This window comes from Macrotis lagotis, chromosome 5 (genome assembly GCF_037893015.1).
Source record: "Macrotis lagotis isolate mMagLag1 chromosome 5, bilby.v1.9.chrom.fasta, whole genome shotgun sequence".
Taxonomy (NCBI): Eukaryota; Metazoa; Chordata; class Mammalia; order Peramelemorphia; family Peramelidae; genus Macrotis; species Macrotis lagotis.
Window position 1 is genome coordinate 174,716,402 of NC_133662.1, and position 18,429 is coordinate 174,734,830.

Consider the following 18,429-nt stretch of genomic DNA (forward strand, 5'->3'; position numbering starts at 1 on the left):
ACAGCTAGGTAATTATTAAGTGTCTGAGACCAGATTTGAACCCAGGTACTCCTGACTCCAAGGCTGGTGCTTTATCCAATACACCACCTAGCCACCCTGGCAGTATGTTTTGCATGACTACATATGTGTAATCTTTATCAAATTGCTTACTTTCTCAATGCAGGGAGAGGAGAGAGAGGAAGAGAATGTGGAACTCAAAATTCTGTAAAAAAAAAAAAGGTTAAAATTTTTTAGGGGTGGCTAGGTGGCGCAGTGGATAGAGTACCCAATCTGGAGTCAGGAGCACCTGAGTTCAAATCTGGCCTCATATATTTAATAATTACCTAGCTGTGTGGCCTTGGGCAAGCCTCTTAACCCCATTTGCCTTGCAAAAACCTAAAAAAAAATTTTTTTAGAGGTAATTGGGTAAAAGTAATATACAATATAAATAATAAAAAAGAACCTTCATGTAGTGTGACACATTTGTGATAAAAATCACTTAAGTTCTCTCTGCTTCAATTTCCTCAGTTAGAAAATATTTAAGCATCTTCTATTTAGAATTGTTGTGAGACTAAAACTGAGATATTTGCAAATCACTTAGCACAGTCCACATAGAATAGACACTTAATAAAAGCTTGTTCCTTTCTACTTTTCCTAAGAGGAACACGTTTAAAACCTCCCTGCCTTTTCAGGTTAAAGGTAGGGCAGTGAAGATCCGACCAAAAACAAAGGATTGGCTAAAAGGTCTTCAAGAAGAAATTGTACGGAAACGGGATAGCATCGTATCAATGTCCCCCACTGCCAACTCCTGTCTATTAGAAGAAAACTTCGACTTCTCCAGTTCGGACTATGAATCAGAAGGTTAGCAGCTATTGTGTGAACCTCCTCCTGGGCAGTGGTGGGGAAAGAAAAGCAAACAATTCCAACTTTAGAATTCAATGTTAGAATGGAGTAGAGAAGTAAAGAGTTCTCTTAAAAGTACTCTCCAGGTCTTTCTTAATTCCTTAGTAACAGACACAGTCATTGTCCATGTGTAGACATTGTGTCACATGCATAGACACTTCTTGGAGGATTGCAGAAGCCATGTTGAGAATCTCTAGTTTGTAACTGTAGGAAGGGTACATGGCAATTGGACAGTCAATGTAGCGTGTGCTCTAGGGTCTCCTGATTTAATGTTGAAATGGGCTCTAGAGGGGAGAGAGATGAGTTTTTTCATCTTAGATTACTTTCTCTTTGTAGGAGACATTCTTGATGAGGATGAAGATTATTTGATTGATGAGCAACATCCCTCCTTCCTCACTGACAAAGAACTGTCACTGGATGATTGTTTGGAAGCTCCCAGTTCTTCCACAGCAGGTGCACCTACCAGCAAGTCTCCAGCACTGACTAAAAAGAAATCTCACCCGTACAAAGGTAGCTTGGACCTTTCTATCCAGCCCTTGGGCACAGACTGGTCTTGGGTAATGGTTTCCCTGACCTGGGCAGGCATCTCCTAAGAGTAAAATGACAAAATAACTCTTAATTTTATAAGGTTCAAGTTGTAAGCGTTCAAATTGTTTGGAATAGTTCTTAAGTAACATTAGCTGTCTGTGATCAATATGGCAATATTTATAATATGATTGTACATGTTATACCTATATCAGATTATTTACTAACTTAGGGTTGGAGGAGGGAAGGGTGGGAGGGAGAAAACTTGACAAAAATCAATGTTGAAAACTATCTTTAAATATAATTGAAAAAATAAATTAAAATGAAAAGCAAACAAAAAACATAAAAAAAATAACATTCATTGGGGGCAGCTAGGTGGCGCAGTGGATAGAGTACTGGCCCTGGAGGCAGGAGTACCTGAGTTCAAATTCGGCCTCAGACACTTAATAATTACCTAGCTGTGTGGCCTTGGGCAAGCTACTTGACTTGCAAAACCCTAAAAAAAAAAAAATAATAAAATAAAATAACATTAGTTTTCATGATTATAAGGGCTTAGACAGCAGTGAGTGAGTCTGTAAAGGATGAGTACATACATTCAGCTATTGTAGATATCATTGTGTACCAGAATCCCTTTGTTGACAGTGCTAAAAATTGAGCACAGAGGTGGTCAAACTGATAATTACTTTTCTTTTTTTTTTAACTTTTACGTGGCAGTGTAGTTAAGTGATCTGCTCAGAAACATGCAGCTAGGTAGGTATTAAGTGTCTGAGGTCAGATTTGAACTCAGGTCCCCTACTCCAGTGCTGGTGCCACTTGGCTGCCCCATTGATATTATTTCTGTAGTAGGAGTAGGGATGTTCCCAGCACCCAGAGGAGCAGAAGGGGTTCTTGAGGACTGCTTCAGATTTCATAAATTTGTAGAAGATTCTGCACATTGTCCACTTAAAAGGACTTGTGCATCCTTAATTGGAGATACAGATAATTCTAAAATCATGGCATTCCTCAAAAAAGAGGCTTTTTTTTTTAATGTACCATTGTTCATCCAAGAACACATCAGTTTTCTGAATGTCCCTCTGTCATATGGTACAGGTGGGAAGGGGCTGTGAGATCTTGTTTCTGTTAGCTAAGTTGCCATCTGGTGAAAATGTATATAATTTTCCTTGGTATTGTTGAGTGTTGAGTGTTTAATGGGAAATAGGGACTTTTGTGCATCTAATTACACCTCTCATCGAGATGAAAAACATTAAGCTTTTTTTTTTCCCCTGCTTGAGTCTGAGGCATATGGGATCCCAAATTCAGCTATCATGTTCAAGAGCCTAGTATTATGAGGCAGCTAGGTTTCCAAAAAGTTAAGCATTGGGCCCAGAGTCAGGAAGACTTGAGTTCAAATCTAGCCTCAGACTTAACTAACTGTGTGACTCTGGGCAAGTCACTTAACCCTGGCCTGCCTCAGTTGCTTTAATTGTAAAATGGGGATAACAGTAACTCCTACTTCCCAGGGTTGTTGTGAGGCTGAAATAAGACATTTGTACAGCACCTAATATGCAGTAGGTGCCAAGTAATTCCTTTTCCCTTCTCCTTCCCCTGTGTGGAGGAAATTCACCTTCATTTTGGATTTTACATCCTATATAGTGAGGCAGAAGGGATGTCTTTCCCATATTGCTTTACCTTAATCAAGGGATTAAAATCCAGATACCAAGCCTTGGTGAAAACAATCAGTTGCAGTCTTAGACCCAACAGAGCGCAGGAACATTCAATTTGCAGAGCTTTTCCACTTCACAAATGAATGAGCATCTTTGGTCTCTTGAAAATTACTATTTTGGGTTTTCACAGCATTCTTCTTTGTGGTGATCTATTGTTCCTTTCAAAGTTCAACAACTATATTTCCAAAACTCTGTATTTCTGGTATATTTGCCAAACTAACTTCATCCTTGGTTCACTCAATGTTCCAAGCAGGCATTGATATCGTCCCCAGGCCACCTTCCCTCCCTCCTCCTCCCCTCCCCCCCAAAAAGGAGGGGAGGGAGGGAGCCACTTCAATATCCTACAGGAATGCTGACCCTCTACAACAGATTCAGGCAATTGGCCTCCACATTCTCCAAATGGCCTCACTCCCATTTTCCATCTCCCTCATCCTCTATTCCCCCTGCTTTGCAAAGGAGCTGACATTCTGACCCTTCTGCCATTCTTCATTTTTGAAAACCCATCTTCTTCATATTCCACCATCCTCCAGATGATGCCGACCTGGCAGAGTTAAAACAGGAGCTGGAAGCTGTTGGGGACTTCCGCCATCGTTCTCCAAGCAGGTCTCTGTCTGTTCCTAACAGGCCTCGGCCACCTCACCCACCACAGAGACCCCCCCCTCCAAGTAAGACTTCACTTGATTTTAGTTTGCCACAAATGCCTGCTGGGAATACTTGCCTCCATGCTACCACTGAAAAAAAAATCACTGAATCCAGGTATCTTTTGAACTATGTGTTTTTGCACATTCACTTGGCTTATTTTCCTTCTCCTCCTCTATTTTTAATCTACAAAAGAGTTGCAGTTGAAGTCAATGCTAATCTGGCTGCCTTTACCATAGCACAAGGTATTTTTGGGGGAAGTGACTGGTTTTTCAGAATTGTTATTTATTCTAGTCTTTTTCCCTTGCAATTCAGGAAACACAACTAGCTGGGGATTTCCTTAAATTTAAAGTCACAGTCAATCAATTATCTTTTCCTACCTGTCTCATCAATTCATACAATACTTGAAAGCAGCCAAGTTCTTTCTTCACCTTATGAAAATTATGGTGAATGAAATGACCCGAGAGTTCCATGTTTAATAATATCACATTGTAAACTAGGTCAGGGAATCCCAGCCCTGATACTGTTTGTGTTAGATATGGGCAGGTTCTAAGCTTCAGTTTCCTCATCTGTTAAATAAAGGGAATGGACTGGCTAGATAATCAACCTCTGTTATCCTGTCTAGTTCATCATCTGTGGCCCTCTGTCATTTCTTTAAGTAGCAATGTATGCTCACACTTGTGACAAGACAGCCTATAATTCATATATTGTCATTGTCCTCTAATAGTAGTGTTTTGGTAAGGAAGTGGCTGATAATATCCTAAAGGATATTATCTTATTAAATTATTATTATTATTATTATCTTATTAAAATAAGACTCAAAAAACATGTCACTTCATCCATTTCTGGTAGTCTTCTTTGGCTTTTTAAAACTGACTGCTTTGCTCTCAATACTACTTTTTTGCTTTCTGAAAATTCAATTTTGACTGTCCTTTTCTGTCTTATATTTTCTCCTGATTTTTTTTGTGAGGATAGCAGCATTATTTTTTTTAAAAAAGACAGTCATATTCTTTAACTTCATTATTGAATTCCTGCTGACCTGTTTATTCCAAAGCAATCTCAGTTGCAAAAGAATACAAGACATTTTAAAAAATAAAATAAAATTTAAAATTTAACAAATACAAAATGATAATATAAAAGTCACCCAAATCAATACTTTCCTCTTTTTTTTTGTTTAAAAAAAATTCTAACTATACACTGAGAAGTTAAATTTTCTACTAGGTAGCTGAATTCTAGTAATCTATTACTGGATGAAAAAGGGGAAATCACTGTCAAATGACTGTAATATATTTTATATCTCTGAATGGTTTTTAATTGCCAAATAACTAACATTACTAAAAAATGCCTTGCTTCTAGTTTATCTAACCTTGTTAGAAACTTCTCTTGACGGCCCATTGGACCTTTCTTCAGGCCCCAGGACATGAGGTTTGAGGATGTCTTTTTTTTCCCTTCTAGCTGGTTTAATGGTGAAAAAGTCTGCTTCAGATGCATCTATTTCCTGTGGCACTCATGGGCAATATTCCATTTTACAGACAGCTAAACTTCTTCCAGGAGCCCCTCAGCAGCCTGTGAGTTCTTACTTTTTCTCAGACCAAAAAGTCCCATTTCCCAGAGTTGTCCTTATACCTTGTTTCTGTCTCCTAGGTGGAGATGAAATTATGTTTAGTTAATGAAAATTTAAAATTCTTGCCCTTTCAATTCAATAAACATGTTAGATATTTCATCAATGCAAAGTTATTGTCAAATTTTAAAAGCAAAGACATATTTTCTATACCCCCCTTCCAAAAATAACCCCAAACCCACCCCTTATTCTGTTATACCATTAATAATGTTGTTTTCATGTGGATCTTTAAAAAAGAAAGGGCTGATTGCTTCAAGATTTCATATCCATGCACTTTTGGAGATACTGGCATCTGTTCTAGTTGGTTGCCCTTCATTTGTTTTATTTATGGATGCTTAGCAGCTTAGAACAGAGTTAAACAATAGGAAAAACTAGAAATCTGACAATTGTTTTCTCTTGTTTTCATTTAATAAGCAGTAAATGCTCACTCTGTAGAGCATCATGCCATCCAGGTGCTAGGGAAGACATAAAGATTAGATAACATATATCCATGCCCATATGAAACTTACTCAGTGGAGGGGCGAGTGGAATAGCAGAGGAACTCAGTTGACTAAAATATATTACAAAATTACATATTTTTGGCTAATGTCCGATGTGGAGAAAGATAATTATCAGTAGAGTAGAGCTGTCTGTCTTGGATTGCATCATGGAGGTTACAACTGGACTGGATGTTCAGCTGAGGACTTCAGTAGGCAGGGGGCAAGTCCTAGAACAAGAAACAATCTGAGCAAAAGAGATTGGAAAGTGTGGGGTGTACATGGGGAATGGTGAGAAAACCAGTTTGGCTAGTGCATAGTGTATATGGAGAATAGTGTGAGATAAGGAAAGAAGGCATCAGAACAAGGAAGGGTTTCAGGATCAGATCAAGATATTTGCGCTTTATTCTATAGATGGTCAAGGAGCTCCTGAAAAATAAGGATTTACACAGGTTTTTAAGCAGATTTTAAATATGATCAGATTTATATGTAAGGAAAATTTTTTTCTCAGAAGCACTGTCATTGAGGACTTAGGGGAACCTTTATTCTAAAAATGGTAACTGCATCTGATCAGCTTCAACAAGCGATACTATTCTGTGTTCTCTGTGGAGATTTTGTCTTCAAAAAATATTGATCTTCTTTTCCTTTTCTGTTTATTGGGAAGCCTAAAGCCAGGACTGGGATAAGTAAGCCATATAATGTCAAACAGATCAAAACTACCAATGCTCAGGAAGCTGAGGAAGCCATCCGGTGTCTCATGGAAGCAAAAGGAGGTAAGTTGAGTAGCCTACTAGGTTTTTAAATTTTTAAGCCAGTCTTAGAGTTTCAATTTCCTTTTTCTCCCCCCAATCAGAAATTATCTAGAAAAAGAATTGGATTTCCCATTCATATATGAAATTACGTATTCCTTGATGTCCTTGATATTCTCTAAAATGCCACTTAAGAGATTTCACTTTGGGTACTGAGTCTGTAATTTGTCAATTTTCAGGTCCCTTTTCTGTCTTTATAAGAATATATGGTACTCAAATCCTAGTTTTTATCATGAAACCTTCATAACAGCGCAAGGAAGGTAGAGCTTGAAATAAACAAAAATAAATTTAAAGACAGTTGATGATGGAAGTTAGTTTATTCTATTGGTTCTGTTGTTATCAAGTATTAGTGGCTCCATTCGACATTTTAGACATATAGCTGCTCTTTTGAGTCACCTAGAGAAAATGGACAACACAGACTCTTACCAGTCTTTCCTAGATCTGTATTCCCACCTTGGAGTTTCATCATTACGTTTTCCATTGTTTTTTTCTTGGTCTCAGATTGAATTAGTTAAATTTTAGTTTGATGTCTGACTTCATTCTTTCCTGTGCATTCAGTTTACTGTTACCATCTAAATTTACAACTCTGCAAAGAATTTTTTTGTTGTGGTAAAACATTAATATAAACTCTTTTATAACTTTATGTTGTGTGGAAGTAATTCCATTCACAGGAAATTGGACTCTTCTCAATATCTTCACATCTTTCTCTGTTCTGGGAGGTCAGTGTGAGCAGCTGAGGGCACTAAGCTTTAGGCCAATGGCAAATACTTAGAATTCTTTCTATCAGGGAGGCATATTGCTCCTGGATCTCCTAAATACTGAGTTGTAGGCTAAGCTGACCATATGTCTACTAAATCCTTGACCAGGATGGGGAAGCCTTAAGGAATTGGGAACCATCATGCTGTTGGGGAGGAGCCATAGGGCTCAAGTTGGAAATGGAGCTGGCTGGTTGAGGCTCCTTCAGATTGCTTAGGAGAGACCTTCATTTGTTCCATATGCTCTGGTTCTATTTCAGGAACACAAGAAGAGGCACTAAATGCAGTTTTCTTAAGAAACCAAGTGTCTACCAAACCAGAGCCCTTATCTAATGTGTCCAAGCCAGGGTCTTCTCAGACAACTCAGCTCCTCCCCCATCGACCCGCACCCAGGGTTCCTGTGATTAAGAAGCCAACTCTACGAAGGACAGGAAAAGTAAGATGCTAACAAGAGAAACTTGTTATTCCTGCCATTAAACTGTTGGAGAGAGTGGAAAGTTTGAGTGGGAGAGAAGTGTGGTGGATTTTTTTTTTTTTTTACATTAAGGATATATTTTGCCAGTTGAATTTGAGTCTTTCTCCCTTACCCAATTCAGGAATCCAAGACATAAATAAACTTCCAGGAAGAGTTTTCACAACATTATCCTTTCTATCCTAGGTGACTCCTTACATGGCCTTTCTTTGTTCTAGATGAGGGAAAAAAAACAAACAAGTGTACTCCCTTTCAACAATCCACAGCTGCGATGTGTTTCACAAGGGACCTTAAGGCTCTCAAAATGTAGGAAGTTGTGGACAGGTTTCCTGTATTTCTTCTCAGCATGGAGACTTTTTTTTGGTCAAAACATTTGGGGTAAAGTGACTTCTCAGGGTCACACGGGTTCTTTTGATTCCAGGGTCAGTGCTTTATCCACAGCCCTACATGTGCATTTTGACATGCACATATTTCATTTATTTCAAAATGATTTATCATGGATAGCAATGTTCTTTAAACCTTCCTGGGCCATGGCCTGGGGATGTTGGTCAGACAGCTTTTATTGCTGCTTCTCTTGCAGATTGTCTTTTGCTCTCACTCTCGAGCTTCTCCACCTTGCTTGCTGCTTCAGAGAAATGAATTTGTAAGGACAGTAGCAGCACAAAGACTTGCACCCATAGAATCATCTGGATCCCCCGTTTGATCTCAGAATGTGCTAGTTAACCGGACATTTGGTAAACACCGGCCTAGCCATCATTGGAACTTCTTTGTGACCCTCTGCCACCTCTTCATCTTTGTAGATAGTAGATTTTATTTTGGTTCTACCTACTTTAGTTTGCTATTCCTTCCTTGGTCACTAGTTCTGCTGTGCTTTTGCTTACCATCTGTCCTTTCATCCTCATTCCTTTCTCATTCTCTTTCTGAGATATCTCTTCTCAAAAAAAAAATCACCTAGCAAGTAGCATCCTATCCACGTATCCAAGAGTGACACTGGAGAGCTGCAGTAAAATACTCAGAAAAGTTGTGGGTTGTCAGATTTTTTTTTTCTCCCAAAGGAAATGGCAACAGGATTGTGTGAACAAGAACACGGGCATTCACAGTGGAAAGAATAACTTCTTTAGCACAAATAGCCTGTTTAATGTGGGGGAGTTTTTTTTGATGGTTTTTGAAGCATTAGCCAGGAAGGTTTATATATTCATGATGTGTTTTTAAAAACATGCATGACTCAAATAGCTGTGACCATCAGTGAGATGAGTAAAAATGCATTAGGTTGTCCTTCAGGCCTAATGCCATCCCACTCAGTTATAATATTAAACCACTAGAAGATTCTTAATATCGCACAAAGTAAATAAAAAAGTCTCCATAAAAAAAAATGATTTTGGAGGCATTTATTTTTAGCAGGAAGTCCGTCTTCCCTAGGGTGGTCCACTGTAAAAATTTGCCCCCCATACATTCAGCTTGTCCTTCTCCTAGGGAGCTGCCATTTTTGCTCCCCCTTTGCCTCCCTATTCTTTGTTTGGTTCATCCCCACCCCCATTTCCAGCATGCCAATCATCCTCAACATTTTATTGTTAGCATGTTAGCTCATCCCCTCCTCTGTTCTTTTCTCCCCGTGAATGTCTTGAGACTTTCCATATTTGCTTACTAATCTGCATTGTTTTTTTCAGTCTTTATCCCCAGAAGAGCAGTTTGAGCAACAAGTCATCCAGCTTACAATTGGGTCCCCTGAGCCTAGTGTTGAAAGCACCACTCTAGCGGTGTCCCCTCGAGTTGCTCCTGTCCCCAAACCAAGAACATTACAGCCTGGGAGAGCTGCTGAGAGGAGCCTGAGCAGCGAAGCACAAGCTTCAGCAGAAGTACCTGCAGAAGGAGATGCCACGGTGCTACCATCTTTGGAAGCTGCTTCCTTTGTTCCCAAGGTTCCCCCCAGGAGGAAGAAGTCAGCCCCGGCGGCTTTTCACCTACAGGTTCTGCAGAGCAACAGTTTGCTCCTCCAGGACCTGTCTGGCTACAGCGGTAACAACAACAACCACTACCATCACTCTCGGGCTGCCGACCAGTCTGACTCTGGTCCACTTGCTTCCCATGCAGCCCTTGATAGCACTTTACCAGGGCCCGGCCTACATGCTGACAATACAAAGGCCGTGAAGACAGATGCAGCCCCCCTACTTGGTGAGCATCAGGATCCCTTCCTGAGCCTCCTCCACCACCCAAAGATACTCAACACTGGCTGGTTTACTCAGAGCGCAGAGCCTTTGGGTCCAGTGACTGCAACCAGCCCGGTCCAGACAAGTAGTCCAGCTGCTAGGGTGGGACCGTTACCAGCCCCTGGGCTCAAAGACCTGGAACCCTGGCTTCTATTCAGTGATGATGAAGATAAGAGGACAGCGTTACAGCTGTTTGATCCACTGGCAAAAACTTGATAGGACCTTTACAGATACTCACTGCCTTGTAAAGTTGTGTCCTTTTCCTGCTCAACGTATCATTCATGTAAATTCTCTCAATAAGAAACTATGTTAAATGGACATTTTTTCCCCTCTTCTGTTTAAACAGGATATTGGGGGAAAAAATACTAGTGTTTATTTGGCTTTGTACAGAATTCTGAAAATAGTTTTATCTTTAATCAGTAAAATCAATTGTCATTCCTCCACCCTAGCCTTTGAGAAGATGCTTTTGCAGGTTTGAGCATGTTGGGTTCTTTTTCTCTTTATGAACCTTCTTTTCTCACCCTTAAGTTCTCTGCCCCCTAAATAAAAATGTTTCATTGTGTGTTTTTAGGGCGAGAGAAAAACTGTAAACTAATGGGATTTTTGCCCCAGCATATGATTTCTCTCCTTGAATTTGGACTGCATGTTACAGATCATAAAATACTTGTGTTTTCTGTATTTTAAACTAGCTGACATCATAGTATCATAGATGGCTCACCAGTACCTTTAAAATGGCTTTGCTTTACCAGTCAGCTTTCAATTGACTAGTTTGCTGAAAAGCCCTGAGACCAAAGTGGTTGAAAATGTGTAGAAAAGGCAGTGTTGGAAGAGGTAAACTAAAATGAACCAAATATCCAAGTGTGCATTCCATTGATTCTGTGTTGTAAGATTCTTGTCCACATGCAAAAGAACATGGATTTATATTGCTCTATAATAACACTAGCTGAGATTATTTCACTGGTCCTGTGTGATGTTCATTACTGCAGATCCTTAGCATGTGTTTTTAATTTAATTATTTATTTTTTCAGAATGTTATTTTATTTTTTTCCAGTTACCTGCCAAGAGTTTTCAAGATTCATCTTTTTATAAGCTTTTGAGTTCCACATTTTTCTACCTCCCACGACAACGAGCAATCTGATATAGGCTATATATGAACAATTATGTTTAACATTTACATATTAGTCATGTGGTGAAAGAAGAATCATAACTAAAGGGCAAGAAAACCATGAGAAAAAGAAATAAAAACATAGAACAAGTTTTAAAAAGTGAAAGCAGTATGCCTGGTCTGCATTCAGACTCCATGTTTTTTCCTCTGGATGTGGGTAGCATTCCATCACAAGTCTTTTAAAAGTGTCCTTCATCACTTTACTATTGAGAAGAACTAAGTCCATCATAGTTGATCCTCATAGTGTTGCTATTAATGTGTATAATGTTCTCTTTCTTCATCAGTTCATGTAAGTCTTTGCAGGCTTTTCTGGAGTCTTTGGCATGTGTTTTTAAATTATATCTTCATACCATGTACTTAGTATACCACTTAAAACCTCACTAATCTTTTTCCTCATATTTCACACACAGGATAAGCACAAAATAGCTTTAAGTGATTGAGCACAACTGAGAGTGCATATTATCCTAACCTTTCTACCCAGAGTTTTCTTAAGGGCCAATACCACATACCCCATCATCAAACAATCCCTATGATAAATTTTCTTTGTTTTCTTGGGGGTGGGGTGGTGAGTGTGTCTGTCTGTCTCTCTCCTTGCAAGTTTCTAGCTTTTTTTCCCCTTTAGCTATAAAATCACGATTGCTGACTCCAAATGTGGTAGAAGTGTTTCTGTTTTTAAAATTGTTACTCTGAGTTACTCTGCTTTTCACTTGGAGCTAATCAAATTTTCCTCATGTGCAATCTATTAGCCACTTAGGGGAAAATAGCAGGAGAAAATAGCATGTGTACAGAGGCACAAATGAATACCATTTGTTTACACAGGTTCAGCCTAGATGCCTAATGCTTCCTTACAGCTAAGATTTAAATTCTACTTTAGAATAAGACAGTATAGAATGAACAGCAGTTACTTGGTTTTCTAACACTACTGAGTTTCCCGAAATTCTTAATTTTAAAAGAATAAGACAGTCCTCAAAAGTCTGAGTGTTTTGACTCCAGGACACCCAGAGCTGGTAGATAGTGGTGTTAAAGAGGATAAAACAAAAATATATTATCCTATTTATCTTTTAGGAAAGAATTTTGGCCTTTTGATTCTTTGAGATGTCTTGAATATTTAATCTTCTATGTCTTCTACAGAACTAAGACTCAAGGAATGTTCAAGAGTGTTCTCTTCTACATATACATACACACACACACACACACACACACACACACACACACACACACATATATTTATAGATTTCCCCTTTCTTACTTGGTTGTGGTAAAGATTAAGACTAGGCTAATGAAAGCCATGCCATTTTAGTTCTTACCACAGCTAGCTTCTGAGTTTTGAGATGGTTGGCTCTCACCCAATAAATTAATACTAGCCTTCTCTGAAAAAAAAAACCCTCTCATATCTTGAGTGAGTTTTTAGTTAAAATGCTCATGTTAAGAACCCCTAACTTAATGAAATTATATCTTTTTGGAAGTTGAGAAAGCACTTTTATGTGCATTTGTTCATATGACTCTCACAACCCCACAGGCTGAATTATCCCCCTGATAATTTGAGGTGGTTAAGGCTGAGAACTTTAACCAGAATCCAAGGCTTCTTGGCTCAATGCTATAAAAGGTGTATCACCTCAACAATCTGTTAAGGAAAAAGTCAAAGGAATTAATGAAATCTGGAAGAAATTGAATATGATTTGTTTTTTTAAAGCAATTCAGAGGAAAACTATTTTTTTTTAGAAAAACTTTTTTTTAGATTGGACTGACAGATGAAAGGGAAATAGAAATTTCCAAGTGTTAACAGAGAGTAGATTTGGAATGAGAAACCCACTCATTTTTATAATCAGTTTGGGTTTATAAGCTGGTAAATTTCCCTGGACTGAAAGCAGAGTTTGAGAATAGTATTCTAGGTTCTTGGTCTTTGGTATGTCATGGACCTCTTTGGCAGTCTGGTGAAACCTTAGAATGAAGAATCCTTAGGATAATGTTAACAAACATTAGATTATAAAGGAAAACAATTACAACTGAATTAGTGATGTAACATTTTTTTCTCCCAAATTCATGGACCCAGTTTAAAACTCCTGATTCTGTGGGAAATTAACTTGTACAACTTTGCTTTTTAAGTTTTCCCACTAAAATAGTCCTTGAAACCTGATCGCTACTAGTCTGCTTCTTATAGTTTGTAAAATTTACAGATTAGTATAGAGTTACTTGGGCACCTTGAAAATGTAGCTTTGCCTCTACATGTTCTCTGAGGCCTTTTGGGTTAGGGTGCTGTCTTCTCAAATGCATCACGTGATCAATTTAGAGCTCCAGGAGAGCTAGAGCTCACTTAGGCAAACTTCCCCCTCATTTTATAGGTGAGGAAATGGAAACCCAGAGTGGTCAAGTATGTTTCCCAAGGGAGGTCTTATAAGGGGCAACACCAGGGCAGAGACCTCTGTTCAAACCCAAGTCCATAAAATTCAGTGTCTTTTTCATAGTACAACATGCTATCATTTTTCCTTGTTCTGCTCACATAAATATGATTGAAATAAGGACCATTAATCCCTGAGGAGGTTTTGGAATAGTTGATGCTGCTGAAACATTGTTAATAAAAAGTACTGCCAGGTGTGCATGTCTATCCAACCCAAGGTAATTTATTAAAAATATTTCCCCCATAATAAAGCATCAAATGTATCGAGAAAGGAATTAAGAAAATGTTTTATTGAGCAAATTATAACCACTTAGTAATTTAAAACCCTGTGATGTTTTATTTGAAGTGGAATTTTTTTGTATTCAAGTTGTAAATATTGTCTATTAAATGTTTCTTTTAAAAAATTTCATAAACAGTTGAATAATTCATATTTTCAGATTTGGAAATCTTCAATTATCAGCTTTGGCTGTCCTTCCAACTCGAACAAGCAGATAACATAGCCATTTGTAAACCATATTGCAAATAATTTAAAATGAAAGGAGGGGAAAAAACCTATTCAGAAAAAAGTTGGAAAGGTAGCAAGTACCTCTCCTTCCCTGACAAACTTACACAGTCACTGTAGTAGAAAAACTTAAATTAGCAATTACTACTTAAATAGAACAAGTATGGAAATCCTTTCCAAATAAAGTTTTTGAGCTAGACATGGTTTAGTGCATTAAAGCCTAGAAAAAGGAGAATGTGTGGTAGGAGCCTATGACAGCAAATACTTTTGTAAGCTGTTGTGTCCAATTCTTCATGACCTGTAGACCATAGCATGCCACTACTATCCATGAGGTTTGCCATTCTTTTCTCCAGCGGATTAAGGCAAACAGGTTAAATCCACTTGCCCATGGTCACACGGCTAGTTAAGTGCCTGAGGCTAGATTTAAACAACTTTCTTATTCCAGGCCTATATCCACTGAGCCACCTAGCTTCTACTTTAATGGTTGCATTTCATTCTGATCTATGACAAAAGTACTTTATGCTTGAAGCCAAAAAGATTATTCAAATCAAACAGCCATATTTAAAAGATGTGCATTCTGTGACTAAATGCTTATGTTTAACTATCACCTGCTTTTATGAGGCAGTTAAAAAGTCTCTGAGGTGAAGTTTTGATTATACTGAATTTTTATAGTGAGTAATGGCTAATGATATTCCTTCTTCCTCCACTCAGTCACCACTGATTTTGTGTTATATAAAGACAGTACTTAAAATAGATTTCATCATTTAAATTTTTATATAAGTGACTCATTCTGATTTGGGCAATTCTTGAGTCTGAAGATTCTGCTTGGTTTTTAATGATTTTAGTCTTAATTTTAACATTTTGGGGGTATTATACCACTTTTAAAAAAAAATTTTCCAGTGCATCTTTAGGCACTTTCAATTTTGCAGATAATTGCTTTGCTTTATGATCCCACATATGGCCCAATCAGTTCTGAAGTAAAATGTCTTTATTAAACATTTCCCACAGGCACAAAATTGTTATTACACAAAATGACAATAAAAGTATACACTGATGTATTAACAGTACAGAAAAAGGAAAATTTAGGGTTTGTGCCTCAAATTCCAGTAATTACAAAAGGATTATGGGAGGCATGAGGTATGAACACAGCACAAATGGAAAGACACTGTAAACATCATTGTATCATTGTGCTCTATTTCCAGTCATGAAATGCTGGCACCTGTAATTTTGTCTGTCACAGAAAAAAACATAGCTTCAACATGCCTTTTGATTGTAACTGTAAGATTGCAAATCTGCTCAGTGTCAAAGACAGAAGGGGACTATTACATTCTACTTTCCAGTCTGATTTCCACCTACAATACCTGAAGATGGAGAACTCAAGCTCTGTCCCTGCTTCTAACAGTAAAGCAGGTGCCTGGTGGTTTTTAAGGGAAGAGAGATGGGTCAAGGTCTATAACAACAGATAGCAACTCTCTTGTCTCACTGGAGCTTATTTTGAAAAGCAGAACCTATAGTACCTAGCAATTGCCCAGCATGTCCCTAAATATAATCATGATTATGGGTACCTTGGGTGATTATGGTGGAGAAAAAACAAAATAGTATTTTCTAGAAGTTGCACTGAAAACAAGCCATTAATAAAATTAACCTATTAATAAAATGGCTGTTTTCAGAAATGATTCAAATCTATATTATTCTTATTACTTTGTATCATTTTACAAACCTCGTTTTTAAAAGTCAATGGCAGCTAAACATTGTCATTACCTTCACAAGGTAAAACTGACCACCTCACAGAGCTACTGTAATGGTAAAAATAAAGCAGTCATTTAAAATATAATGAAGATTTTTAAAGTGCTATAGAGCATTCAATGCAAATATTAGTATTTTCATCAACGTTCAGTGTACCTATACACTACCCTGTCTAGTTATGGTGATTTGCCTGCAAACTTATTGGAAGTTTGAAATAAAGTTGGACATTTTTCCCAAATCTTATTAATGAGAGGAATAACTATTGCATTAAGATTTCCAGAAACAGTTGCATACTGTTCTTTCAAGTTAATTAAAAATACTTTTAAAAAACCATGTGTTTTTAGTTGTGGGTTTAGTCAAGAAGATAAAAAGGAAATATTCCATACTAAAACATCCCACTGTCACAAGAGCTATGGGCCAGAAAAACCTACAGGTTTACTTTAGTGAGCTCTTATCTAGTCTTAGTTCTTTCCCAAACAACTGGGTAACTAAATATGTGGAACTTTCAACCATGTGCCACATCTATATGATGCAACAATATTCCTCTCAATTTACCTTCAGATAGCCCCATTTCTACTTAAATAGTAGGATGGACAATCCTTGTTTTCTTATAAATGTATTCAACACCTCCACTACTCTAAATTTCCTATTTTGTGAAAGGAAATGTCTGTCAAATCTAAACTAAATATCCTACGGTATCATTGAATAGTTCTAGATGTTGCTTGAGTTTTGTTTTTTTAATACAGGTTTATTTGATACTTGAACAATGGATTTAATCAACAAGCCTTAACTCCTTATCTGAGAATAAGTAAAGAGCAGAAGAGTACATTATTTAAAAGGTTAGCCTAAGCTGATGCATCAAAAACTTATTTATGCTTAGCAACAGAAGCATACAATAAATTTGTATCTGTGATGGCAGTTTAGTCACTCAAATGTGAAAAGGCCAGCTTTGAAATGCAGTAGCCTAAATGAACTTTATTTTTTAAAAAAAGTCTGTTGCATTTATGAGACAGAATAAAATCAAAATCTAATCTACTTTGGTCCTTAGTAGTTTGTTACTCCTATTTCAAATATTCACCAAGTAGCAGATATTTCTGGGTAAGAAGTGTATTATGAACTTAATTCCTTACTGGTCCACCAAGGCTTCTTCTGGTGCAAGTCAGAGGGCCTATTCCAGCAGCTCCATTTCAGATACCACCATCTTAAAGTATGGAATATAAAACTAATGCACAGAAAATGTCCCTGATCAAAGAGAATCTAGCTACTCAATCTATATTGCCATCTCTACTTGTGCTTTACCTTTCATACATTTCTGAATAGCCTCCTGCTATCTTCAATGTAGTCCAGCCTGCCTTGGTGTCTCATCAATTGGGTCTTCTCAGTTCTCAAAAAAATGCCCAGCATCATTCCAAAAGACATAGAAGAACAAGAAAAATTAAGACCTCTTAGTTTTCAAGGTCTTTGGCTAAGGTTTCACGAATGAACTGTAAGGTACGCTGATACAAGAAGGCGTCCTTCTTCTTTGGCTTGCAAATATTCAGATGATTAACTGCTACCGGAATCAGATCTCCAATGCCCAAATCTGAGGAAAAGCAAGTCAATGAAAATACCTTAGACTTTAAGAGGTTAATTTAAGAATTAGCATTCTGAAAGAGACCTAGGTTTCCGGAAATAATGTCAGATCTAGAAGTGGGTATCAAAGGACAGAACTGCACTTGGGCCTGCCCCAAACCCAGGTTTAGGGACCCTGGATTCTGAATCTGAGGTTTCTTCTTGTCCTGGTGTACAGGCTTTGCTTTTATTGGTTTTAGTGGTATTCCTCTTCCCCATGTCCACTCTATCTCCTTATGTCGACCTACACTGGATAAAGGACTTGCTGTGATCTTTTTTTCTCTAAGACTTCCCCATCAGAATTTAGTTTCTAAGATTTCTTTTGGGGGGGAGGCAGGGTAAGGGTTGGAGGGGTGATGGGTGGAGCTTGCTGCTCCTGTTACTAGGCCATTCGGCCTCCATGAATTAATTTTCCTTAATATCATTCATACTGAAATTCTGGCAACTTAATTAGTAATTAGTAGTATCTCAAAGCCACTATCTTTGAGGTCTTCATTTGACCATGATTAAATTAAATGATTCTTTGAAGTGAGTGTTTATAATGTAATTTTACTAGGGCTTCTCGAACTTGTTAATATAATTTATTTCTTATTCTTCCCTTCACCATACACACACAAAATCTTGTGAATGTTTCATGGGTTAGTAGGAAAGAGTTTCTTGATAGTTGTTTCAAATCCACTTTTAGTGAGGTGAAAGAGTAAGAAAAGAATTAAATAGAGGAATGGAGAAGGACTACCTTGACAAGATGGAGAAAGCACAACTGAAAGAAATAAAAATATGGAGAAAATAGGAAAAAGTGATATTGATAACAACTACTGTAATCTTTATATTTCAAATTTAAGAAAAATGGTTTTCACTCTTATTTTTTAAATCTTATGCAACCTCTCTTGAACCTTCCTCATGTCCCTTTTTAAAAGA

General features: G+C 37.7%; 2 protein-coding genes across 5 annotated transcripts in view; one reads left to right on the plus strand and one right to left on the minus strand.

The window, feature by feature from the left end:
• The window catches only part of SYNJ2 (synaptojanin 2), a 146,397-nt gene extending 129,455 nt beyond the window's left edge, over positions 1-16,942 (plus strand). Inside the window, exons 21-27 of one of the 2 annotated variants that reach the window (XM_074187922.1) lie at positions 672-840; positions 1,219-1,392; positions 3,641-3,775; positions 5,205-5,317; positions 6,511-6,619; positions 7,671-7,846; positions 9,550-16,940. In XM_074187922.1, coding sequence (XP_074044023.1) covers positions 672-840; positions 1,219-1,392; positions 3,641-3,775; positions 5,205-5,317; positions 6,511-6,619; positions 7,671-7,846; positions 9,550-10,305 — 1,632 coding nt within the window. In that variant the 3' untranslated portion in view covers positions 10,306-16,940. Of the gene's footprint in view, positions 1-671; positions 841-1,218; positions 1,393-3,640; positions 3,776-5,204; positions 5,318-6,510; positions 6,620-7,670; positions 7,847-9,549 lie in introns of both variants that reach the window. The other variant, XM_074187923.1, reaches the window with a different exon arrangement.
• SERAC1 (serine active site containing 1) overlaps positions 13,352-18,429 on the minus strand; it is a 96,793-nt gene continuing 91,715 nt past the window's right edge. For all 3 annotated transcript variants that reach the window (XM_074187924.1, XM_074187925.1, XM_074187926.1), the window contains one exon: positions 13,352-17,482. In XM_074187924.1, coding sequence (XP_074044025.1) covers positions 17,346-17,482 — 137 coding nt within the window. In that variant the 3' untranslated portion in view covers positions 13,352-17,345. The remainder of the gene's footprint in view (positions 17,483-18,429) is intronic.